The 21,823-nt window shown below is 50.3% G+C and overlaps 8 protein-coding genes across 8 annotated transcripts; 3 read left to right on the top strand and 5 right to left on the bottom strand.

The window, feature by feature from the left end:
• Positions 1-1,289: 1,289 nt before the first annotated feature.
• On the bottom strand, positions 1,290-1,995 carry BDZ99DRAFT_114431 (uncharacterized protein). Its single transcript, XM_033712458.1, has one exon. It carries the CDS (start codon positions 1,797-1,799, stop codon positions 1,380-1,382), a length of 420 nt encoding a protein of 139 aa, XP_033572126.1. The 5' UTR covers positions 1,800-1,995; the 3' UTR covers positions 1,290-1,379.
• Positions 1,996-2,999: 1,004 nt separating this feature from the next.
• On the bottom strand, positions 3,000-4,613 carry BDZ99DRAFT_114426 (uncharacterized protein). The gene is made up of 2 exons (XM_033712457.1): positions 4,275-4,613; positions 3,000-4,208 (listed from the first exon to the last, which is right to left on the bottom strand). The coding sequence occupies exons 1-2, from the start codon at positions 4,556-4,558 to the stop codon at positions 3,059-3,061; spliced, it is 1,434 nt and encodes a 477-aa protein (XP_033572125.1). The 5' UTR covers positions 4,559-4,613; the 3' UTR covers positions 3,000-3,058.
• A 1,244-nt stretch (positions 4,614-5,857) lies between these two features.
• BDZ99DRAFT_524873 (kinase-like protein) lies at positions 5,858-7,984 on the bottom strand (the record flags this gene model as incomplete). The annotated part of the gene is made up of 3 exons (XM_033725946.1): positions 5,858-6,161; positions 6,213-6,898; positions 6,986-7,984. The coding sequence occupies 3 exons, from the start codon at positions 7,982-7,984 to the stop codon at positions 5,858-5,860; spliced, it is 1,989 nt and encodes a 662-aa protein (XP_033572124.1).
• Positions 7,985-8,400: 416 nt separating this feature from the next.
• On the top strand, positions 8,401-8,790 carry BDZ99DRAFT_114351 (uncharacterized protein). The gene has a single exon (XM_033712456.1). The coding sequence runs from the start codon at positions 8,463-8,465 to the stop codon at positions 8,685-8,687; it is 225 nt and encodes a 74-aa protein (XP_033572123.1). The 5' UTR covers positions 8,401-8,462; the 3' UTR covers positions 8,688-8,790.
• Positions 8,428-11,213, bottom strand: BDZ99DRAFT_574767 (uncharacterized protein). The gene is made up of 5 exons (XM_033728407.1): positions 10,853-11,213; positions 10,342-10,474; positions 9,355-10,291; positions 8,728-9,299; positions 8,428-8,668 (listed from the first exon to the last, which is right to left on the bottom strand). The coding sequence occupies exons 1-4, from the start codon at positions 11,028-11,030 to the stop codon at positions 8,895-8,897; spliced, it is 1,653 nt and encodes a 550-aa protein (XP_033572122.1). The 5' UTR covers positions 11,031-11,213; the 3' UTR covers positions 8,428-8,668; positions 8,728-8,894.
• A 733-nt stretch (positions 11,214-11,946) lies between these two features.
• BDZ99DRAFT_524871 (uncharacterized protein) lies at positions 11,947-12,267 on the top strand (the record flags this gene model as incomplete). The annotated part of the gene is made up of 3 exons (XM_033725945.1): positions 11,947-12,078; positions 12,129-12,176; positions 12,226-12,267. 3 exons carry the CDS (start codon positions 11,947-11,949, stop codon positions 12,265-12,267), a joined length of 222 nt encoding a protein of 73 aa, XP_033572121.1.
• Positions 12,268-15,800: 3,533 nt separating this feature from the next.
• On the top strand, positions 15,801-18,301 carry BDZ99DRAFT_490749 (RabGAP/TBC; the record flags this gene model as incomplete). Its single annotated transcript, XM_033723070.1, has 6 exons — positions 15,801-15,823; positions 15,872-15,983; positions 16,033-16,191; positions 16,270-16,793; positions 16,843-16,985; positions 17,037-18,301. The coding sequence occupies 6 exons, from the start codon at positions 15,801-15,803 to the stop codon at positions 18,299-18,301; spliced, it is 2,226 nt and encodes a 741-aa protein (XP_033572120.1).
• A 1,539-nt stretch (positions 18,302-19,840) lies between these two features.
• BDZ99DRAFT_114201 (uncharacterized protein) lies at positions 19,841-21,777 on the bottom strand. Its single transcript, XM_033712455.1, has one exon. The coding sequence runs from the start codon at positions 21,657-21,659 to the stop codon at positions 19,914-19,916; it is 1,746 nt and encodes a 581-aa protein (XP_033572119.1). The 5' UTR covers positions 21,660-21,777; the 3' UTR covers positions 19,841-19,913.
• Between the last annotated feature and the right edge of the window lie 46 nt (positions 21,778-21,823).

The raw sequence follows: 21,823 nt of genomic DNA, 5'->3' as shown, positions 1-21,823 counted from the left end.
ACGTGTGCGAAGTTGGGGCTCCCGGCGATTTTGGCGATTTCGGTGGGGTACGCTGCTTAGTCAGCAGACGAAAAATCATGTCGCCAAGCAGCCTCACCACCATCGGCTCAGAGGCAACGACACAACCACCACATATTATCTAATTCCAAAACTTTGGGCGCCGTTAGATGCAAGGTATGTCATGCAGTTCGCGAGAGGGTTAAGGGTTGGGTATTGTGGTTGTTGTGTAGTTGCCTATGAGCAGATGGAAATCTTGAAATCGACGTAACTTCGTCGACTGAGCTCGCAGCAAGCTCAAACAAAGGCCCACGATCACAAATTGTTAGGTTGAATCGGCTCTGATTGATTTGGGTGGTTATCTAGCTGTATATATACAGAAGGGGAATTATAGGAGCCCACCCCATAGGGGCGTCCGAAATGAAGATCAAACGTCGAAACAGTGATAGCCAAAAGGCCAAAATAAGAGGGTGGTGATCAACAATTTGCTGATGGAAAGAATGGAGGAGCGAACTAACATACCCCCCATTAGCTGTTAGGTACTAATATATAGAAATGAGGCTGTAGAGCTATATATAGAGCTGGAAATTAAGCTAAAATATAGTGCTATTTCTGAACCTACTCCGTGAACTACCTAACATGTAAGACAGAGACAGAAGTACGCCGCTCAGCGATAAGCAGGTGAACGTGATTTAGCAGGTAAACATAACTCGACGCAATCTACCTAGGTATATATTTCGAAAAATTCTGTGGCTCCTCCATAGCGCCATCGGTGCCCGTCCGGGGGCACCACGTAAGTCGCCCCGATGGCTGGGTTGGAATCCAGCCTCTGGTGTAACACGACCTTCCACACGACAAAGATGTAGTGCAGGGCTCGGCCCGACGAACTTTTTGCTCCTTGATTATTCTTTTTTGGGCCCGTCGGCAAGCCGGAGTTCGACTCGCGATCGGAGAACTTGTTTTTGACTTTCTTTTGTTTTGAAAAAAAACCAAAGTTTTAGAGACCCCGTATAATTGGTGTGGTAGCTGGGCACCTAGCTGAGCTGGTTTGCAACTCGAGGATGAGGAGTTCGAGGCCCGTGGCGGATGGCTTTGGTTTTTCTGGTGGTTTTTTTTGGTTGCAAGATGTATAAGAGCTGGATCGTTGCTGTAGAAGGATAGTCCAGCTTATGTCGCGTGTATCAGATAGACACTAAAGGATATGTTTTCAACCGAAGTGAAGAAATGCGGAGATGTGGCGATTTCTTGCCATGTCAATGTAGCTAGCTTGAATAGCGTTGTCAAAGGTATGAAGCCCCTCCTCTTGAGTGGTTCCTCTTGGGGACAGACGCGCATTAACCTGGAAAGGCACTCTAAAGGCATCACTAAAGCTCAATCGATATTTACGATAATCCTTTATCACTAGGCGGCACCCATTGGGTGAGCCTATTACGGTGATCCATATAGTAGATTTTTCCAGCTTCCGTAGTCCGCTGATCCCATCCAGAAGGCAAACCCAAGTCGGGCTCTATGTGGGCATCTGAGCCCACAAGCTTTTGTGTTGATTTTGGACTGGGTGTACAGACGATGGTCTCCTTCCCAGCGGCGGATGTAAAGTATGAGCTACCATTGGAAATCTCTTTTCTCTGCCAGCCTTCTGGTGTAGGATCCGAGTGAACATGGTCCATCAGGTCCTGAATCCTTTCGATGGTCCGAGATGAGGGCTCTGGCTTCACAACAGGCTCTGGTCGAACCTCGACGTTCAAGGAGCCATTCCAAATTCCATCGAGATCAAGCTGAATTTGTTTTGATACAAGCTTCATTAGCACTGATCTATCTGTACAGTGTCTCGTGAAAGATTTGCGTACAGTCCTTTGTTACTGCAGTACTAAGGAAGTATATGCAAACGTATGACAAGGTATCGGAATTGATCTTGCTATTCGGCACTTACTTGGTTCAGATTCCGCAAGATTGACATAGTCATCGAGGAGAAACTCACATTCTCCTAACGATTTATCGTCTAAACGCAGAAACTTATTGGCCTGGTGATCTACGACGCGTATGGCATATTTGGTTCCAGCATTAGCGACACTATCGTTGTCAGCATGGCGAAAAGCTCAAGTGGACGGTCGTATAGACACCTACAATTCAAATGTTTCGTTCCAGACCGGAGTAAGCGTCTTCTTTGCGGGATGTGTGCATTGCGGTGCGTTCCACCCGTCCGATTCCAGATAAGCCACTGGATTGGGCAGTCGTAGGCTTGGTCATTAATGACAACTTGGGCATAGCAAGACCCACGTACTGAATCGATCTTTCTTTACAAAACCATGACCATCTCTGATAGTGAGTTTGACTCTGTTTGACCTCTTAGCGTTCTCTATCGCTTCCTCCCAGATCTTCTTGTCTTTTGAGGCGAGTTGGACATCCCTGAGTGCAATGGTCAGGCTCAATCTATTCACAGCGTCGCTTTTCAATATTGAGTACTCTGCAAACCAGAGCTTGCATTTATCAATGATGGCCTCTGCGCCTGTTAGGCATTTCGAGGCTTCGGTGATTCGCTTTGCGCGTTCTTGCATGCGCATTTTTCGCCACCTCTCATGGCGGGGAGGCATTGATCTGATCGCAGTTCCTAGCCTCTGAAGTCCCATAGCGAAGATGAATCCCAAAATCAATTCAAGTAGGCTATTGGACTGGCCGCGGAGTGCCTTGGCATCTTCTAAAGGGCAAACAGAGAAGCTGTCACTATCTTGAATTGGGACCAGGTCTGCCACAGCAATGAACTCGTCCAACTCATGGTCATTTTGGGGTCTAGATAGCCTATCGTTTTCAAATACGAAAAATGATGACGCCGCATTGAGAACGGCATCAACAGGCTTCTGATATTCGCCATATCCCTCTGGAGACAGTATCTCCAGTATTTCACTCAGGTTGAAATTGATGTGAACTCTGATTTCTATAGACGTCTAGCTAGTTGTATATATACTAGGGGAAGGAAGGGGGCCACCCCCAGGGTGGCGCGCTAGTAAGTTCAGATGAGCCCTGCACAGCTGAGGCTTCAGCTCGGTTCTCTACAGCTGAGATTTCAGCTGGGTTCTCTACAGCTGATGTTCGGAGAGTAGCTTTCTGGCATATGAGTTGTTGATCCTAGGTTGTAGTGCTGCAACCTGAGTATTTCAGTCCTTTTGCCCCAATGAGACAATGATTGACTAAGAGCGGGTATGCACATCTTTGTAGCAATGAGGTACTGGGAACAGAAGGCAGCCGTGTCGGCGATTGGCAGCTTCTTAGAGTTGATGGACTTATCGAGGCCAAATGAAAATGTCCAACCCCCGGCAGATGTAGACTTTTGCCAACCCCAAAGAAGAGGCGCCTGATCCTTTTTCTGGTTATAGGTAGCCTGCAATAGATTTTCGACGGCCCGACGACCATGCTTGATATCCCTTTTAATTCGTGCTTGCAAGTCTTGTTCCGCAATTTTATCGACAAGAGAAATGAGGCTAACTAGCAAGTCTTCACATTCTTGAAGATCTATTTTCCCGTCCTTGTTCTTGTCACCCACTGACACAAGTGACGCGAGGGTGGAATCTGATACGTCAATGTCGATCAGATCTAGAACTTTGCGGAACTCGTCTTGAACAGTGAATCGGTACAAAAATCCGCGACCAGTCCAGTCCAGTTGATGATAAACTCTTTTGGCAATCCTTTTGACCCGGATCTCATCACTTAGGACAGAATTCTCTAGCTGCAGTACTTTCTTGAGCAAACCTTGAACATAGTCTGGATTGGGACCATCGACGGGACGCCATGCACTGTCCTTGCTGCTATGAGAACTGAAGCTGGCACTCCTCTTTTGCTGGCTGGCGATAGGGCTTTGGAGAGGTGACTCAAGTGTCAGCCTGGTGAGACTGGTTTCCGGGGGTGTGGCAGATGCCGGCCAGGGTGGACTGTCGTTATATGCTTCATCACGCTCCATGCCCTCTGGCTCTTCTATAATTACCTTTTCGATCCAATCCCGTACGAACGCTTGGTTCTGCCGTACTAAATCGACGGGTACGTGCTCGCTCTGTATATCGGCTTCGATCTCCTTCCATGCGACATTGCCTGAGGTGTTCAAATCCGCGACGGTGACAGAAGAGAACGCAGGAGCCGCACGCTGGCCAGTCTCGTAGTCGCGGTGAATTACATTGAGTGCTTCGAGCAATTTTGCCTGTGCATTGGCACTGGATGTAGCGCTTGATCGATGTCAGTATCTATGTATGAATTGAAGGGATAGGCTTGTGAGACGAAACGTGGCCTACGTGATAACGTTGTTGAAGGTTGACAGAAGCGTCGTCTGGAGTATGAGCTTGTTGCGTATCGGTGCGATGTCATTGGGGACCCATCTCATCCGCGCTATGAAGCTCTCTCCACTTGCCAGACTCTTATGTTTATCAAGCAGCTCTTTTAATTCCTCAAGAACCCCTTCACAGCCTGCGGCAAGTGTCCTTAAGTTCTCCTTTTGGTCCGCGGCAAGGTCGCTCTTTCGCTCATTTTCCTCTTTCCAGTAGGTCTCAATCGCATTCAGCACAATGGTCATTGACATGACCTCGCGGGAGAGGTCCCGAAACTCGACGGCGGAAGATTTGCATCGATCGTAGACCTATAGTATCAACGTGCCAGTGTGGAATTCTTAGCGTTCGGGTGATACTCGGGCACGTGATGTATAGAACACGTGATGTATAGGTTTATATGTACGTGAAATGTAGATCTATAGTAGGAACGCCTCCTACTATAGATCTAGTTTAATTGGAGGCCGCACGGGCCTCGCCTACGTGTATATAGCCTAGCTAGATTCCTACATAGAATCGACATCTATTGTCCTCCGAATTGTTCACCACGTGATCGGAAATATCACATCAGTTCCAGGGAAGTCAGGCTAGCCGGAACGGACCATTCTCAGTCGGTTCATTACTTACATTCCATGCCAATGTCCCGACAGTGATGAAGTCGCCGACACTGAATCCGAAGCTCATAGTTCGCTTTCGTCAAAAGGTGTATTTGAGATGATTTCAACAGTTAGTCAAGAACAGGTTGACGCCATTCGAGTGCCGCCGCCAGGCTGAACATCTCAGCCGCATGCCCCTAATCATTCGAGATGCGGAGATCACCGACACCCCTCTTTTCCGCCCCAAATAACCCCAACTATCTTCAGTTAACGCGGATAGTTAGTAGGAAAGGGTACAAGGGAGTTATACAGCAATTGAAATTTCCATTCGAGAGTTATATTTGCAGTAAGATGCTATTTTAAGGGTGTATATGCGCCCACCACTCCTCTCATCCCTCAATGTCGGTAGAACCCTCCAACATACCCAAGCGCTACTTGCGCTTGTCCTCCCTAGAGGTCATCTCTCGTCGCTAAATAAGGAGTCTTCACCCAACTGCAAATTACGAATTTGGTCAAAGTTCTACTCCGATCCACATCTGGCAACACGAGGCCTATGGAGGCTATCGAGTCGCTATTAAACTTCCATCTTTCCCCGCGACGCGCATTTCAACCCCCAATAGAGCTCTACTACGATTTTAGGGTAACATCACCCCATCGCACCCGCGGACCCGCGGACCCATAAGCAAGAGGCTTTAGGCTATGCTCTTTACCTGGCAGGCTGGGATTTTCTCCGTTGGTAGCATTCTATGTACGCTGAAGGGTGTAGCTCAGGCCACGGAACCAGTCGATATGTCCTTAGGGCGTCATGTCCTAGGCCTAGCCCAAACCTACTCGGTAGCCTTCCCGGGGCACAGCTAGAAAACCGAACGTGTCTTCTTTGGGTACGCGTGGCCAGACAAAGGTTGACCGTATTGATATTGGTGGTATGCCGATACTGCTGGTATCTCAAACAGGCTTCTACGAGTAGGGAATATCTCTGAAGAAGTTGCCGGCCGAATTTTTCGCAACACTGAGAATGAACTTGAGCTCTTTCGCAACCTGGTCCGCTCTCGGACGGCTGTCAGGGCTGATTCTCAGGCACCTTTCTACCAGTCCAAGAAGACGAAGTATAGGACCTGAAGCTGCTTGGTGTGTGCAATGCCGCTTGAGGAATTCGATACGCTCCAACACTTCGGGTCGAAGCTGGGGGGTGCCGGTTTGGTCGTAGTGATAGTACCCCTGGGTTGTAATTTGGGGGCGGTGGAAATCGATCGCGCCGGATCTGTCGCCTGTAAGCTAATACACTCTCATATGTAACCGAGGGGTCACGAACCTTTTACATGCAAAGGTTTCCAGACCGTCGGAGCCTTCTTTCAACCAAACGATGAACTCGAGGACAATGCATCCGAGAGACCATATATCATAAGCGCGTGCTTGTTTCCGTTCGAGGCTACGAGCGCCAGCTTCCGGCGCTGCGTAGACCTCGCTTCCCCGAATAGTCTCCGTGGCGCTGCCCTGGATCTGGGTGCGAAATTTGCCCAGGCCAAAGTCCGACATTACGATTCGGCCAAAACCTACTTCAAGCCCCTTTAGCGGCTCGTCGAACGTTTCATCCATCTGCACGAAGAGCAGCAAATTTTCCGGCTTGAGGTCGTGGTGGTAACCAAACCGGACTGGCTTGCCCAGCAGGTCGTTAGGTTGAAGCGTGTTGCCAACATCCTGGTGAATGTGGTTCAGACCTTCAGCAAGCCCTTGGAGCTGTTCGAGCGTCCAAATGACATACTTGCTTTGATTTTGCCCTCGAGGGTCCACCAATTGGAAGTGCTTCTGGAGGTCCGATCGGGCAAAAGGAAAGATGAGATAGTATTTGTCGCCGTGCTGGAAAGCCGTTAAGAGACGAATGAGGTGCTTTTGATGGCCGAACTCTTCCAGTTGAGTTAGCATTGTCCATTCTTTCTCGTAGTCTTCTTTGCTTCCCTCCCGTTTAGCCTCTTTCATAGCCAAGTAAGGGTTCGGGTCCTGTAAGACAATCATTATTAGAAAATACACAAAATGAGGGGGACTTGACTAGGCCAAAGTATGTTATGAACACCAAAGACTACTTACATTGGCCAGTTTGTATGCCTTCTGATGAGATGCCTTCACCTTGATCCTATACACCATTCCGAATCCTCCAGCTCCCACTTGCTGTACGTCTTCGAGTGGTAGGGCGTGTTTTGAGCTATACGCCCGTTTCCGGTTCCCCTGCCCGCCTTTGGGTGGAGGAGGGATCTCTATAGCTATTGTTTGCCACTGAAACATACAAATTCGTTGATGTTGTTCGTCGTTACAGAACCAAGGAAGATATTTAGCGCTGTCGGAGAACGGCATCATGTTGTCATACATTCTATGCTGTAGGAATTGACTGAGAAGATGCCCGAGATCGCCATCGAATCCGGCGAGAACCAGCGTCGCCAAAAGTCGAGGCGCTTTGCGACATATGTCAGTGATTTCTGATCTCGTTTTCGATTTTAGTTCTACTAGATCTTGAAAAAGAGAGGTTACGGCAGTCTCGGAGATTATTTCAAGAAGCCTATCAACGGGAACAAACCAGGCATCGTTCTCGTTGTCCAGGTTCTTATTCTGTATCCTCTCCTTGTGAATAGCATCGAAGAGCTGCTGACGGCTAGTGGTGGTGACTCGTCCCTCAATGCGCAAAAAAGTTGCCTTGTACGTGATCTTGTCATAACCTCGGATATGAAAGTCTTCCATTGCCTGTTCAAATTGTGGGCGCGATGCGATCGGGAACTCCTCGCAGCTCCCGCTTCTTTCCAGAATTACAAAGCGGCCTTTGCATTCGCCTTCAATATGGTGTCTCTCGAGAACATTACATATCAATTCCTGAACTTCGGAGTATGGTTCCTTAGCAGGTAGGTTCAAAGTGCGATTCTCGGACAGGATTTGATGCTCCGTTGACCTGGGCTTGACCTCGACGCAAACGTGGAGAATAGTTGATTTCGGTTTTTCCGCACCTCTGAATAGATAGTGTCCATTTGCGTGCGTATGCTCGTCAAAATTGCTGAGGCGAATCTCAGGGCCCACTGTCGCTTGAGTTTCGAGCTGCATGGTGGTGTAGAGGGCAGCCTCTCTGAACTTTCGGGGTAACTTAGAAATCTGGCAAGACCGCGTAGCTGTAGTAGGGCTCTGTGCTTCGCATAGGCTTCTGCGAAATGCCCGTTAGAAGACTCCATAATTTTATCAGGAGAACATACCCGAAATTGTAGATCCTCTTCAAGGTAAGGATGTTGTGTACTGGATAATGCAAAGCCTAGCTAGGCCGCATTAGCAGTTTGATGTATTAGAATAATGCGTTGAGGAGAGATCCGAGCGGGCGAATATCATGGAGTGACTTGGCAAAGAGAGAAGCTTCGGGGAGCGCTAAGTGCGTGGCACTGGAAAGGTCTAGTTATATAGACCTAGCCTGGCCGTTGGGTCTTGTTGGAGGCTGAGTTTAAAAGAGCCTCTGCAACGCATTTCGGTCATCATCCCTATGAATGCGCCTCACGGTGCCCAACGTGTATTTCGATGATAGGTCACGCAGAGGATGACCGGTCAAGGCATGTTCCTACAATTCGCTGTTCATGTCCTTCATGCAAGCCAAGAAATAAGGCTGCGAGGCTGCGCATCGTTCGCCTTTTTCTGCCTTGTTACGTCCAACCAATCAGAAAATATGGCGTCTGCAGATTTGAGTCACATAACCCAAAGGAAGGGTGTCCGTTTGATTACTTGGGGAGATAAGTTTTTGACTTTCTATGCCACCATGGCGTAAGTCTATCAACCTTGTAAGGTTGATTGGGGTGCATACCTACTCTAGAATAGTTTGCTGGATCGAATTGGAACTGTCCCCTTTGTATCTCAAGGTGCGTCTCAAATATCTCACGAAAGAAGTTGATTGCTCGTTGAGAGCACGTGGCGACGCTTACGTAAGATCAAATAGAACGTGCTGATGCCCGGCTTGTGTCGATGTCGAATTTTTTTAGATGGGTCGTCGAAGGTAGGGAGTGCCCGTGAAATGCATTTCGGATATCCCTGGCGATATTGGAGATCGCAAGTCCGATACATCGCTAGAGACGGAGTTGATAGATCGAGTCATTTCAGCGTGCTCGGGGTCGTGATTTGAAGCATCGGTATCGCGATGTTTCAGGAAACGGGCTTTCTCGAGTCGGTGAAGAGCCATAGTCTTGAATTTGGTAGATGATGTTATGTACCATATTAGGAGCGTGACGAGTGTCAGCGGAATAGTTATCGCAAAATAGATCCACCATTTCTTTGAGATAGTAAGACCTTGCGGATCGATGGAGACGAATTGCGTTGAGAAGAATCCTGCGACTACAGTCGCCGGGAGGAAAAAAACCGTAATGATGGTGATTATCTTGATAGCCTACGATTGACAGTTAGCGGAGCCTCTTTTTAAATGTTGCAAGCGAGTAGCCTACACCGGAGTCTTTGGTCGCCTTTTCGGTTAGATGCCGCATCGCCAGGTTATCTTGTCGAGCCTCTTCCGCTAGCAGACGGAGGGAATACGCGTTCTCGTAGTCCAGGAGACCAGAGAGCAAAAAGGAGGCACCATGCACACGCTTGTCGAGAACTCCCGCCTTTGCCAGGTAGAGTTTTGACTCATCGAGAGCTTCGTTGTAACCGTTGATAAGGAATGCTGACTCTTCTTCGTCGCGATGCCCCGATACTCTGGAAAGGTGCTTTGTGAGGGATGATATAGTACCTATAGTTGATTCAAGCATTACGTGTAGGTTCAAAATAGAATCCTCCAAAGTCTTCAGCCTTTGCCTATCACGGAAGTCGATTTTGAAATCAGGTAAACCATCCACCTTGTCCTTGGCGACGTCTGCAAGTGTGATTCTATCAGACTGATCTTGTACCCGTTGGGTCATGTCGTTGAGATACCATCGCCACTCGACTAGAGACGCTTCAATCATCGTAAGATGGAGTGCGAACGCTTGGGCCGGATCAGAGTTATCTTGTCTGCGAGTGTATGCTATTATATGGCGCTCTAAGCTAGAACGTTTGGGTATTCCTATGAAAATCCAGACGTTTTGACTCCGCGATGGATCATATCTTTGATATACGGCGTATTGGCGGACCGACCATCTCTCTTTGCCATCAACATTACCATTATCAGCAACGTAACGTAGCCCATATAAACATTCATATTGCTTAGTCTTCATGGCTTTGTCTCCTTTGGAGAAACGGAACCGACAGGTTGGAGGTGCGAAGTCGTACTCTTTGTTCTTTTGGCCGAACGACATGACGAATTCTTTGAAGCGAGGGTTAACTGAGAATTTATGTAACAAGCCGTCGAACAGCGCTTGGGAAGGCGAGAGACGACTGTTAGAATTTCTTGTGAATCGTATAAAGCTGACCATGTTAGACATACGTTGGTTAGGAATATCGCGGATACTACTAACAACATCGGCTGCGCATGGTCCTGATAATAATCGAGATCATGAACGTCCTGGATCTTCTGCAGTTCATCTCCAGGGTATGCATTCTCTTCATTGCATTCGTTGTCAGAGATGACCCAGGAGTTGTCTTCCGAGGCTACACAAACGTAAGCAAGGCACGATTTGATTTGAAGGTCGGCGATGTAGTCCCTGGGAGGAATTGAGGAGTATGGGAATAGAGCAACTTTAGAGAAACATCTGAACAAATGAACGAGGTTGAAACGTATATTGCTAAGGCAAAACTTGATGGATGGATGGATGAATCCCGATTATTGCCCAAATGAACACCAACAGCTGAGACTTCTATAATTGAGCCAAGCTGCGAGATCATTCTTCGATAGTTCCGGCGGTGACTGTAGAGGGGGAGATGCGTAATCTTTGGAGACGGGAGCTAGGTGCGGCCGAAGCAGTACGGCGTTGATGCCAGTCATCCCTCGAACAATATGAAACAAAGTACTCGAAAAGACCCACTTACGACGAGAGTAGACATCAATCCATGTTTTCGGGCTATCCAGCTGAAAGATCTTCTTCGAGCGTTCCTCGAAGCTCTCCAAGGCTGGAGATGCCAAGTCGTAATGAAGATACGCGGATGCCATTTCCATCGGCTCGTAGGATGTTGACTGTCGACCGCCTGGGACTGTCTCGATTTTCATCTCGGCAAGGCACACTGATCATCTTCACCGGTGCTTATAGTGGTAAGGAAGTGATCGTGAGAAGGACGGTTGTCCGAGCGATGTGTTGGCCACTGCGTAACGGGGCGCATTGGGTCTGGGCATTATGAGGCTGAGTCCAGCCGAGGTCCTATTGGTCCAAAGCAAGGGAATCTCATACACCAATACCTCCCTCAAGGCGATGCTTCACAGGCGAGGCAGTGGTTGAAGTCTGCTGCGTTGATGACGTTGAAGTAAAGCTGAAGTGAAAGCCGTTAAAAGACGACCACGGCGCCGCCGCGTCCACCGATTCTAATGGATCTATCCGTCCCTGATTAATGCCAAGATCTCTTGTACAATACCTATAGTTATGCAGTCCAGTAACTAAGCCTTATTTTTCTAGGACTCGGCTTAGGCATTGCTCCGAGGCTTTCCTAGGGCAATAGCCCCACAGAAGAGCCACATGGCACGTTTCTAGAGCTTTTCCTTCCCTTAGCAAATCATCATCCGATATACTGGCTGTCAACCTCCTGGCAGCCTCACAGCCCGACCTCTAGAGACCCTATACACTATCGGCCTTTGCCCTCCTCATAGGAGATACTCCGCCACGTAGCGACCCGCCTTTCGGACGCCAGCGACGAAGTGCGCTGTGCGACCTGCCGTGTGCACACTTGTCTGCATTAATCAGAAACCCTCTCGGAGTACAGAAAGGATTTGCCCGGATCACACCGCTGTTCTCCAAGAATTTTGCCTCTGGAATGCCCCACGCTTCGTCCTCGGAAGAAATTTCCATTCATCACAAATCGAAGTCTTTTCACTTCAACATTATATACCCCAAGGGCATCCAGATTGGTATTACCTCTGCGAGAAAGACCATTCTCCACGGTTCTGACCTCCCGAGCCATTGTTCTATCTCGTCATGGCATATTACCGATCATCCACCACCAAGCTTGAACGTCCTGTCCAAGTCCTCAACGACGCCTACATTGATACGAAAAGGCTCATAGAAATGATGGACGGGTTGTTTCCCTCCGGAGACTACAAAGCTCGGGTGAGCAACATGTCTGAAAAATCACGGCCGTTTTCTGATCCGTATTTCAGCATAAGGACAACCGCTGGATGATCCAAGCTCCACGACCGCTCACGGACGTAAGTGACACTTTCCGAGAAGCTCATGGGCCATCTAACCTTTCTTGAGGACGAGATCGAGTCCATCTACCAAGATTCTTCCTCGATTTAATCTCTTAGATTGTATGCCACTCCTGAGGCGCACGTGAGCCCACGCACCCATCTTCGGAATCCGAATGCAACATAAATCAGCCTACATAGTACTGTAGAAGTGGCATCCGAAGCTCATGCTGTCAGCTCACAAACCACACAAGAGTCCGAGAACACGAGAGTCAGCCGCACGTCAGCATCTACCCACATACATCAGGAAGAATTTCAGATATCACATATACTCGGTGATGGAGCGAGAGGCGTCAGATTCAGTCATTGGTTGTTACGATTTTTTGATATATCAATAGTTGCTTCTCGTCGCATCCGTCGTACGTGTGTGCATACCCGCTGCGTAATGGAACGCGCCGTAGGCTTTCACCAGAGCGGCTTTCATACAAATTCCGCTTCTATTTTTTTCCTCGCGGGGATGACTCGCACATCGTACAGCTTCGCTCGACAGTGGCGACGGACAGCAAAAGGCGCAGTCGCCGTTGAGAATTTGCCATCGTTCACCAGTGGCGGTTTCATGATCGGAACGTCGTTTGGCTGAACCTGCCATATCCTTGTATATTTCTCGTTACACGACATCTCCCGCATGCACGACATCCTCGATGCGGGTTTTCAGTCTTCGAGCCCTTGATAATATGTATGTCTGGAGCATATATCGGTCCTTTCGGAACTGGTAGCTCATCCCTATCTTGAACCCATCCTAGCTAATCCACAAGCTTCGAACACGTTGTTTTTATGTATGCTTGCAACATGCAGCCTGTACTGTTTCCAGAAAGTCTCGGATTGCGCCACCAGAATTCAGCCAATTGGATGGGCCGGGCTCGGGGAGTTGCATCCGATACAACACACATGCTCTCGATCCACCAAAGTACATCAATGCTTCCTTGTTGAAGCAGTCCATTGGATCTAGGACATGCGTAAGTCCCAGAAAGGCAAGGTCTAACAGCGGCCAAAGCCAATCTGCGCCGATGAACCCGCCTGGGCTCGGAGGCCTTCAAGTAGAGTTCTATTTTTGACTAGACATAGAGAAAGATCTCGCAATCCTTTCTTGAAGCCTCACAGCGAAGCGAAGAGTATAATCTCCGCTCATAACATTTTCGCACAGTCCGAATGTCTAGATCCCTGTACTGCCTATCGTTTCTCATTCCTTGCAATGTCTCGGTCCGACTACTACCAACTTGTACCAACCTCAACAACTACAAATTATCGGATTCCAAAGGCTATAGCAATGACTTACACTGCTGTCATGACTATGAAGATAGCTACAGTAGGCACCAGAAGGCGGCGGAGGTGAAGGCGACTCTAACGAAAGCAAATAGTTCAACAGCCCGGCGGAGGAGAAACAAACGGCGACAACCACTACCGCTGGTCCGATCGCTTCAACGAAGAGCCCCTAGGAAGAAGGCGGATACGGCAACGAAGGCCGTCAGGATGGAGGCGGGTACGGCAACGAAAGACGCCAGGGAGGCTACGGCAGCGAAGGACACCAGGGAGGCTACGGCGGCCAAAGACACTAGGGAGGCTACGGCAGCTAAATACACTAGGGAGGCTACGGCAACGAAGGACGCCAGGGTGGACGCGGGTATGTTAGTGAAGGCCGCTAGGGTGGAGGAGGCGGGTACAGCAATGAAGGTCGCTAGGGTGGTGAAGGTGGATACGGCAACGAAGGACGCCAGGATGGACGCGGGTATGTCAGTGAAGGCCGCCAGGGTGGAGGAGGCGGGTACAGCAATGAAGGTCGCCAGGGCGGTGGAGGTGGATACGGCAACGAAGGATGCCAATCCCAAGCCCTCACGCCTTCATGGTTACGAAGGCGGTGGAGGCTCTCAGGATACTAGGGCGGCGGAGGCAACTAGGGCGGCGGAGGCAACTAGGGCGGCGGAGGCAGGTGTATATCGTACCTCAATACCCTTAAAGAGACCGTGAAATGAAGCAGCCAATGAAATAACATGTAAGCTTACCTCACCGGACTGTACCCCTATCCACTTCCAAGGCTACCTAGGCATAAGAACCAACAGCGCACCAAGGCAGCCTCCAGGGCAGACTCAAGCTGGTCAAATTAACGCAACATCAGTGAACACTATCTTGCCCCACGCTCTACAGCCTCTCCTCTCATCACACCATGTACATATGCCTCGCCTACAACGGTCTTACACGTATTCCCTTCCTCCCAATCGCCACTACGCACATATGCCCTCCCCAGCCCCCGGAAGTAACCACAACTCATCTCCATCCGCGGCCGACACCGGTCCTAGCCCCAAGTACCCCGTCACAATCAACTCCCTCCTTCTATACACCCACTAGAAAAGTGTCACAAACAGCGCATCCGGTGGCATCAACGGCCATCCCCTCATATCCCACATCCGATACATCGAGCATCCCCGAAGCGCCTCAATCTCTAACAACGGCGTGCAGCACCCCCCTACTGCGTCCCTGTTCACGATAACACGTGTAGCTTAAACAGCGGTATGTATGGGGCCCTGCTGATGCGCCCTGCATGACATGTCAAGACGCCCAGGATGAGGCATACACGCTCATGGCGTACAGCAGCTCGTCAGCCTACATGCTGCGTGCGCCCTAGATGATGGGGGGAGGGGGAGCGCGCCACCGTTTCTCACAGCTGCAGGCTGGGCTTCGTTGATCGCGCGTTTGCAGGGCATGGCGCAGACAAACTGGCACCAGGGAGGTTTTCGCTAGCGGTCGGGTCGGCGATGAGGATGTGCCAGAAGATAGTGGCGCGGTGTTCGGGGAGGAGCTCTTCATCGTCACTTGGCTCCCTTTGGTTTGCATACGTAGATTTAGACTTGTTTGATAATGAAAATCTCTTTCTGATTTCGACCTAGCTGGGGTCTAGGGCCATAATTGAGTTGGTGTATACATATAGAATCGACACAATTGCTGGAGCTTATTTCAGGCGGCTATCATCCGTCAACCTCGAGTCACATGTTGGCAGTTGGGTCAGGGTATCGTGAAGTTTCTCCGCACGCTGAACGTTGACTGTCAACGATAACAGGGACTAGTCTGTCAGCAGTTCATTACAGCCCAACTCCTCTGGAATGGTGGCGAAATTGGATTCCGGGATTGCTATTAAGATCCGAAGGATTCAGACTGCACTGAAGCATCTACCTTGCGTGGCGTGTACCCGGAGAAGCCGGAGGGATGACTGTGTAGAGAAGGGGGAGTACTCATCACGGGTGGAACTTCTTCATTAGCTACATCGTTGAGGGCCTCTGGGGGACTCTCTGAGGGTGCTATCTCGCCTGGAAAGAGGGATGGGGATAACCGTCCGACAGAAACGAGTTGTGGCTATTGAGAGGCAGAGTGAGGCTTCAGCCGCTCAACTATGCAGGCACCTCGTATTGCGAAATAGTTGTAATTCGCCGTGCAGTACAGAATACGAAGAGACGAAGAATCTCATGAGGTGGTTGTGAGCTTCACTATACCTGTTCCGGTTAGGCTGGTGAATCGCGGGATGCCGCCGCGCTATCGTCATTCCTCCACGGCGAGCGACGCGTGCTGCTGCTTTCTCTCCCGACCATATGCGACATGCGGACCTTGGATGAAGCTAGGTAGGTATATCTCATACAAGTCTCGTACACATCGCTAAAGTCGCGCAGGAAGTGTTGGCCCCAGCTAGACGAAGTCACCTCTATCAGTCAATTGAGGAAGGCTGTGTCTTCGCCGGACAAGCCTCGGATCACTTCAGGCTTACGGTCGATATGCTGGAAGGTATGCGCAATGTGTCTGCCTTTAGAGCTCTCCTTACAGCAAGAAACAGATATTCCTCCTCTTCAATAACCTCGACCGCACGTCATGGCCGACCGCCCTAGTAGACTCGAGAACCGCATACGACTCCCTCCGATCCCACTTCCTGCGAGCAATCGAACACCCAAATGAGATAGAGTCGGCGGTAGACCCCCTGAGTGAACATGAAGAGGTACTACACCTAATGCGGCTCCTCGTAGGCCACAAAAGCGAAACTCAATCTGTCTGACACCTCACTAAGACTTGAAAGTCCCCCTGGGTAGCTCTCCGCAAAGACGAAACTCTACGAGCCGAGATATTCCAAGATGTTGAGCGATGTATGCCCGACAACATGTATTTCCGCCAGCCGTCGACTCAGAATATGATGCTAGACATAATCTTCATATTTTGCAAGCTCAACCCGGATGTTGGTTACAGACAAGGCATGCACGAGGTGCTGGCGCCTATCCTTTGGGTGGTGGAAAGAGACTCCATTAACCCTGGAAGCATAGAGCGGGGACGAAATACTGGCACAGCAAGTAGACTGCTTCGCGATGTCTGCGATCTTCGCTTCATGGAGCACGACACGTTCACGTTATTCCGACTGGTTATGCAGAACGCAAAATTCTTCTATGCTCCCGGAGAAGGACAATCAGGGTTCTCGCAACAACCTCAAAACGATACGCCGATGTTGATACGAAGCAAGAGGATATTTGAGGAGTATCTTCCAATGGCTGACCCCAGCCTGGCGGCTCATCTGAAGAAGGTGGACATAGTACCTCAAATATTTCTGATGTACGTTGAGCATCCATCAGCACCATAAGCCCATCACTAATGACTGTAGGCGGTGGATACGGCTTTTGTTTGGCCGAGAGTTTTCATTCAACGAAGTATTGGTGATGTGGGACATTATCTTTGCCGAGGACTCCTCCTTAGAGCTTGTCGACTTTATTTGCATAGCGATGCTACTTCGTATACGATGGGATCGTAAGCTAGGTTCCAGAATCCGGTCATTATCCCATTGCTGATCATCCCTAGTCGTTGAGGCCGACACAAATACTGCTTTCACACTACTGCTAAGATACCCAGAACCTGATAATCCACCATTCACCTTTGTACATGACGCGCTATATCTGCGGGATAATCTGAATCCCCAGGCCGGTGCCAACATTATCAAGAAATACGGCAAGAAATCACCCCCAATATCGGAAAATGAATCGCGAGTAACCAATCACGCTCGCACGTCAATCGGAGCTTCAAACAGTCTCGTCCCGCAACCTGGGAGCCTAGAAGCTATATTACAGGATGCTGCTCGAGGGGTTTACAACCGCGGGGAGAAATGGGGCATTGCGAAAGCTGTCCGTGACGCCGTTGGAGAAGTAAAGAAAAACGTGCAGACGTTGCAGCAGTCCAACTCTGGGCAAAGCACCCCACGATCTGGCGGAAGAGAATACAGGAAGCCGGCACGACCTGTGCTCAAATCCACACAGTCCAACTCTGAAGTTTTGCGGAGGATTTCTGCGCTCGAGACGCGCAACAAAGGTCTCGCCAAGATGCTCGAGGGAGCACTCTCCGAATTATGGGAATGCCACAAGGAGAAAAGCGACGAGGCGGATGTTGACAAAGCCTCTTTGGAGGCATTAAGTGTCGCTATTGCCAAAGTCCAATTCGTACAGGTCTATCTAGAAGACGCATCCATACCTCTACCCATCGAAGAAGACAAAGGCAAGGCACCAATGAGGGTTCTAATCCCACCAGAGCGCACCTCCAGCGCGCCACCAACCTCAAGCCCGGCCTCCTCAAGGTCCGCAGCTATTTCCTCGCCATCTTCCAAGCCTCCACGACCACAAAGAAGCATTGGCAACGCGCCATCAAGCAAAACCGCCCTTCCAATCGATATCCCATCTCTGCCGACCACACTAAAGAGCTCGACATCTAGAATCACCGCTGTGCCAACCATTACAGCGCCCAGCCCCTCGCCACCCAGCCCAACCATCTCCGTCTCTCCCCGCGTGCGTCCCGCCCTCGCACAATCCGCCTTCTCCTGGATGCTCGGCCAGGACGAGCGCACCTCCACATTCGCATCCGCATCCGCCCACACAGCGTTCCCGTCGGACGAGAAGCGGCGCATGGCCAGAGGCAAGGACAGCATTGGCGGCAAGGGGTACCTATTTGGCGAAGACGACGAGGAGGGCAGCCCGATCAAGGATGGACGAGCAAAGGGGAAGGGGAGTAAGGCGGAGAAGGAGATTGAGGAGGAGGTCATTGACTTGGGGCCGTTGGGGAAGAGCGCCGTTGCGTGAGGGCTTGTAGAATATTGATTTTGTGAACTTTGTAGACTGTTGTATACCATTCTGATGAAGCCAGCTTGGGTTTCGACTTCTATAGGGCCTCGTTGAAGCACCCCAGGCAGTAGTGAAAGTATGCTTTGTGTATTCATCTCCTTGACCAGCTGATTCAGGGGCGTGTGCTGCTTGGTTTTGACCTGTGAGATGGCAAGCGGACTGGCTCCCGTTTATACATCCGAACATTAGCTAATAATACGGTCTAATTCACGGCCTTCAGATTTCAGATCAGGAAAAGCAGGCGGAATTAGGACGTTTGAGACGCAGTTGCGTGCACCCTGTTGTTGACGCTGGCTGTCTGGGGTGGCCTCGCGAGTTTAGTAGCTGTTTAAGGTACAGAACTTCTCTCTTTTTCGGAACGCTAGAAATACTAGGAGATATGAGGCCCCTCATGCAGCGGTAGACGAGTGTACGGATATCTATGACGGGGCATTGGAATCTGAAGCATTGCTGAGGGCAAATGTATGCAATTCTAGTATGTTCTCTATCTAAATCAGAGAACTAAACCCGATGAGTCGCAATTTCACTGTGCCACCTTCCAATGCTTTTCAACCCAATGCTAAACCCTCGCCAAATGCAAACTGCCAAAAATCAAAAGCCAATCCTAACCCCTCGCAAAGCCATCCCAGCCGAGGCTAACACCCACAGCACTGCCCCTAGTACCTCGAATTTCTCCTGAATCCAGCAACCCGCCTCCGAAACGCACGAGGATGGTTCCTCGCGCGTTCCATCTCCTTCGCAGCCTGTACAGCCAAGAAGCGGGGTCTCTCGTACTCGGATTCGAAGTTGGGCTTTGCCTCCTCTTGTGATTCGCTCTTCATCCTCGGGAGGCTAGGGAAGCCAGCTGAGAAGCCGGGAGGGAAGGCAGGAGCACTAGGTCCTATGATGTACGGGCGTCCGTCGCGTCGAGCTCGTTCCATATCGGCGACGATACGGCCGCGGACTGCCTCGGCGTTGTGCTGCTGGCCGGCATAATTTTGCTCGATGGCGCCTTGGCGTTTGACTTCTTCCTCGTCGTCGTCATCATCATCTTCCTCTTCGCCATCCTCGTCGTCGTCCTCGCTCTCATCTTCGTCATCAGATTCTCCCCTGTTAGCATCATTGCCAGTGCCGCCGATGCTAAGCTCATCGTCGATGCTGATGGCGTTGCTAGACTTTAGAATACTAAAATCCAGTGAGTTCCGTCTCACGACTTCCATCACATACTGTACCCTTACATTTGGTTTGAATCGGATTCTACATCTGAATCAGAAGAGTCGCTGCTGCTGCTACTCTCATCGTCCGAGACATCAGTGCGGCGTTTGCGGTTGCGGGCTCGCGGTTTCGGGAGCGGGGCTGGAAGGTCGTCGTCGTCGAATACAAGTCGCGTTCCGGCTCCTTTGGACACGATCGTCTTCGGGACTGCGTTAGGTGCATACATGTAAGGGACGACTGGGGCAGGCCTCTGTGCCAGAGGTGAAACTGAAACTGTAGGTCATCTGTTAGCATAATACTCAAACAAAAGCACCAGAAAATACTGGAAACTGGGTGCGAGTGGAAAGTTGCTCGTGAAAACGTCGTCTGGGGTGGCTCACGCCGCATATTCCCGAATTCCGAAAATGCGTCGAAGCACACCAAACATTGGCAGAAAAGTGTACGCATATTCAGAACAAAGCAGTGTAGTCCCAAGAATCAAGGGGCGAGATAGGTGACAAAACAGAACACTGGTAGATGGAAGCGTCAAAGGGTACTTACGATAGTGTTCAACATGCACAGGATGGAGTCTGGAGGGCGAGGGCTTAGATGCTTTCAGCGGAGCTGGAGCTGCAGTGCCGGCCTCAAGTGCCTCCAGGATCTCTTGCGCGCGCTGGTGTGTCAGTTGCTTCTTCGGTTTTGGGCCTGCCATCTCTGGAAGCTGGTGCCCTGCATCGAGAAACCGCTTCGTGCGCTTGAGGGTCTTGATCAGGGCCGCGTCTTGGGCGGCTTTGCGAGCCTCTCGGTCATCGAGGATCTCCATGTCTTCGACCTCGTCAGCCTCACCAGTTTCTTTGAGAATAGCAGTGGCTGCTTCGTGCAATCGATCACGAGCCGCCGCACCTTGCAGTCCGGTGATGTACTCTTTTAAGGCGGGAGAGTACTCAGGTGGAATGCGGTAGACGTTCAGAGCATCTCTGAGCAGGTTGCTCTGGGTTGCTTTGTTGAACTTCCAGGTTTCACGTGAGGTGTGGTAGCGAGTGAGGTAGTTAAGGTAAGCAGCTGACTCTGTGTTATTCGCTGCTGCCTTCGTCGCTTTCTTTGCTGCTTTGAGCTCGGCTTTCGACGGTTTGGAAGGCTCTTCGGATGATGCCTTGACTGACTTTTCTTCCACGTCGTGTGGTGTTGTGGCGGATTTGTTCAGTTTGGTCTTCTCTATCTTTTCAGCCTTCTTGGCTTCTTTCTTGTTGGGCTTCTCAGATGGGGGAAGGTCGTTGGCTGGGTGTAGTTTCGGAGGTGGAGTGAACTGAGCTACTTCGGACGGAGTGAAGTCGGCCGATGGTCCTTTCTGCTGCGCTGCCCAGGCCTTGAACAGCTCCGAAGCACTGTTGCCGTCCACGGTCTTAGTGTCCGGGGTGAAGGTGACTGACTTCCGTCGAGTGAGAGTTGGAGTGAGTTCTATCGAGGTCCTGTGTGTATCTGGTGTCTTCTTGAGTTTGGATAATTTCTTGGTATCGTTTATTCCAGCAACCACGTGATAGTGACCAGTCTCGGTAGATTGACGTAGAGTGTCCTGATCACTGTCCGAACTGACACTCTTGACTTCATTAGGTGAGGTTTCATCGCCATTGCTGTAATTGAGCCTAGCAGTGATCGCTGGTCCATGACCTTCTGACGAAATACGACGTTTCTTTGGTACTGAATCTAGATTCTTCCCCTTTTTGCTTCGATAGTTCGGGTCTCCACGAGGCTTACTGTCTTGCTCTGCGATGCTAGTTGACGGGTTCGTGACTGCTATCTCTTGTACAGCTGGGGAAGCTGCCGGCAAGTCGTTCAGCCCCACGCTCTTCTCTTTCAGTCGCTTCTTAGATGGCTTCTCGTCATCTCCGAGAATGCTGCTCTCAGCCTTCCTTTTGCCCAATTTGGCCGGACTCTGCCCGTCGCTGGCGGCATCTTGGAGTACAGGTGGCCCAGTAGATGCACTCGAGGGTTGGTTCTCAAAGCTCCCTTCTTGCCTCGCCTCGACAGCCGCGTATACTGCTGGGTAATGGGTCGGCTCTTCCGGTGGCTGCTGATTTTTCAATTGAAGGCCCAGTCTCTTCCAGGCCGGTACACGAACAGGTGCTGGGGTAGTCGAGGCCATTTTCTAGGCTCGAAATGGAATGTGGTTGAATTCAAAGACGGTCGCGCATATCCGTGTCAGCTCTCGAGTCAGTATGGAGTTCTGGAAAGGCGAGGGTAGCGTGATAAAGGAATTGTGCGTTCTGCGTTGTCGTTGGCTGCCAGAAAATTTATGCCTAAAGTGTG

The sequence above is a fragment of the Mytilinidion resinicola genome (genome assembly GCF_010093595.1).
Source record: "Mytilinidion resinicola strain CBS 304.34 unplaced genomic scaffold BDZ99scaffold_19, whole genome shotgun sequence".
In the NCBI taxonomy this organism is placed as follows: Eukaryota; Fungi; Ascomycota; class Dothideomycetes; order Mytilinidiales; family Mytilinidiaceae; genus Mytilinidion; species Mytilinidion resinicola.
This window is presented reverse-complemented; position numbering and strand designations above follow the sequence as displayed.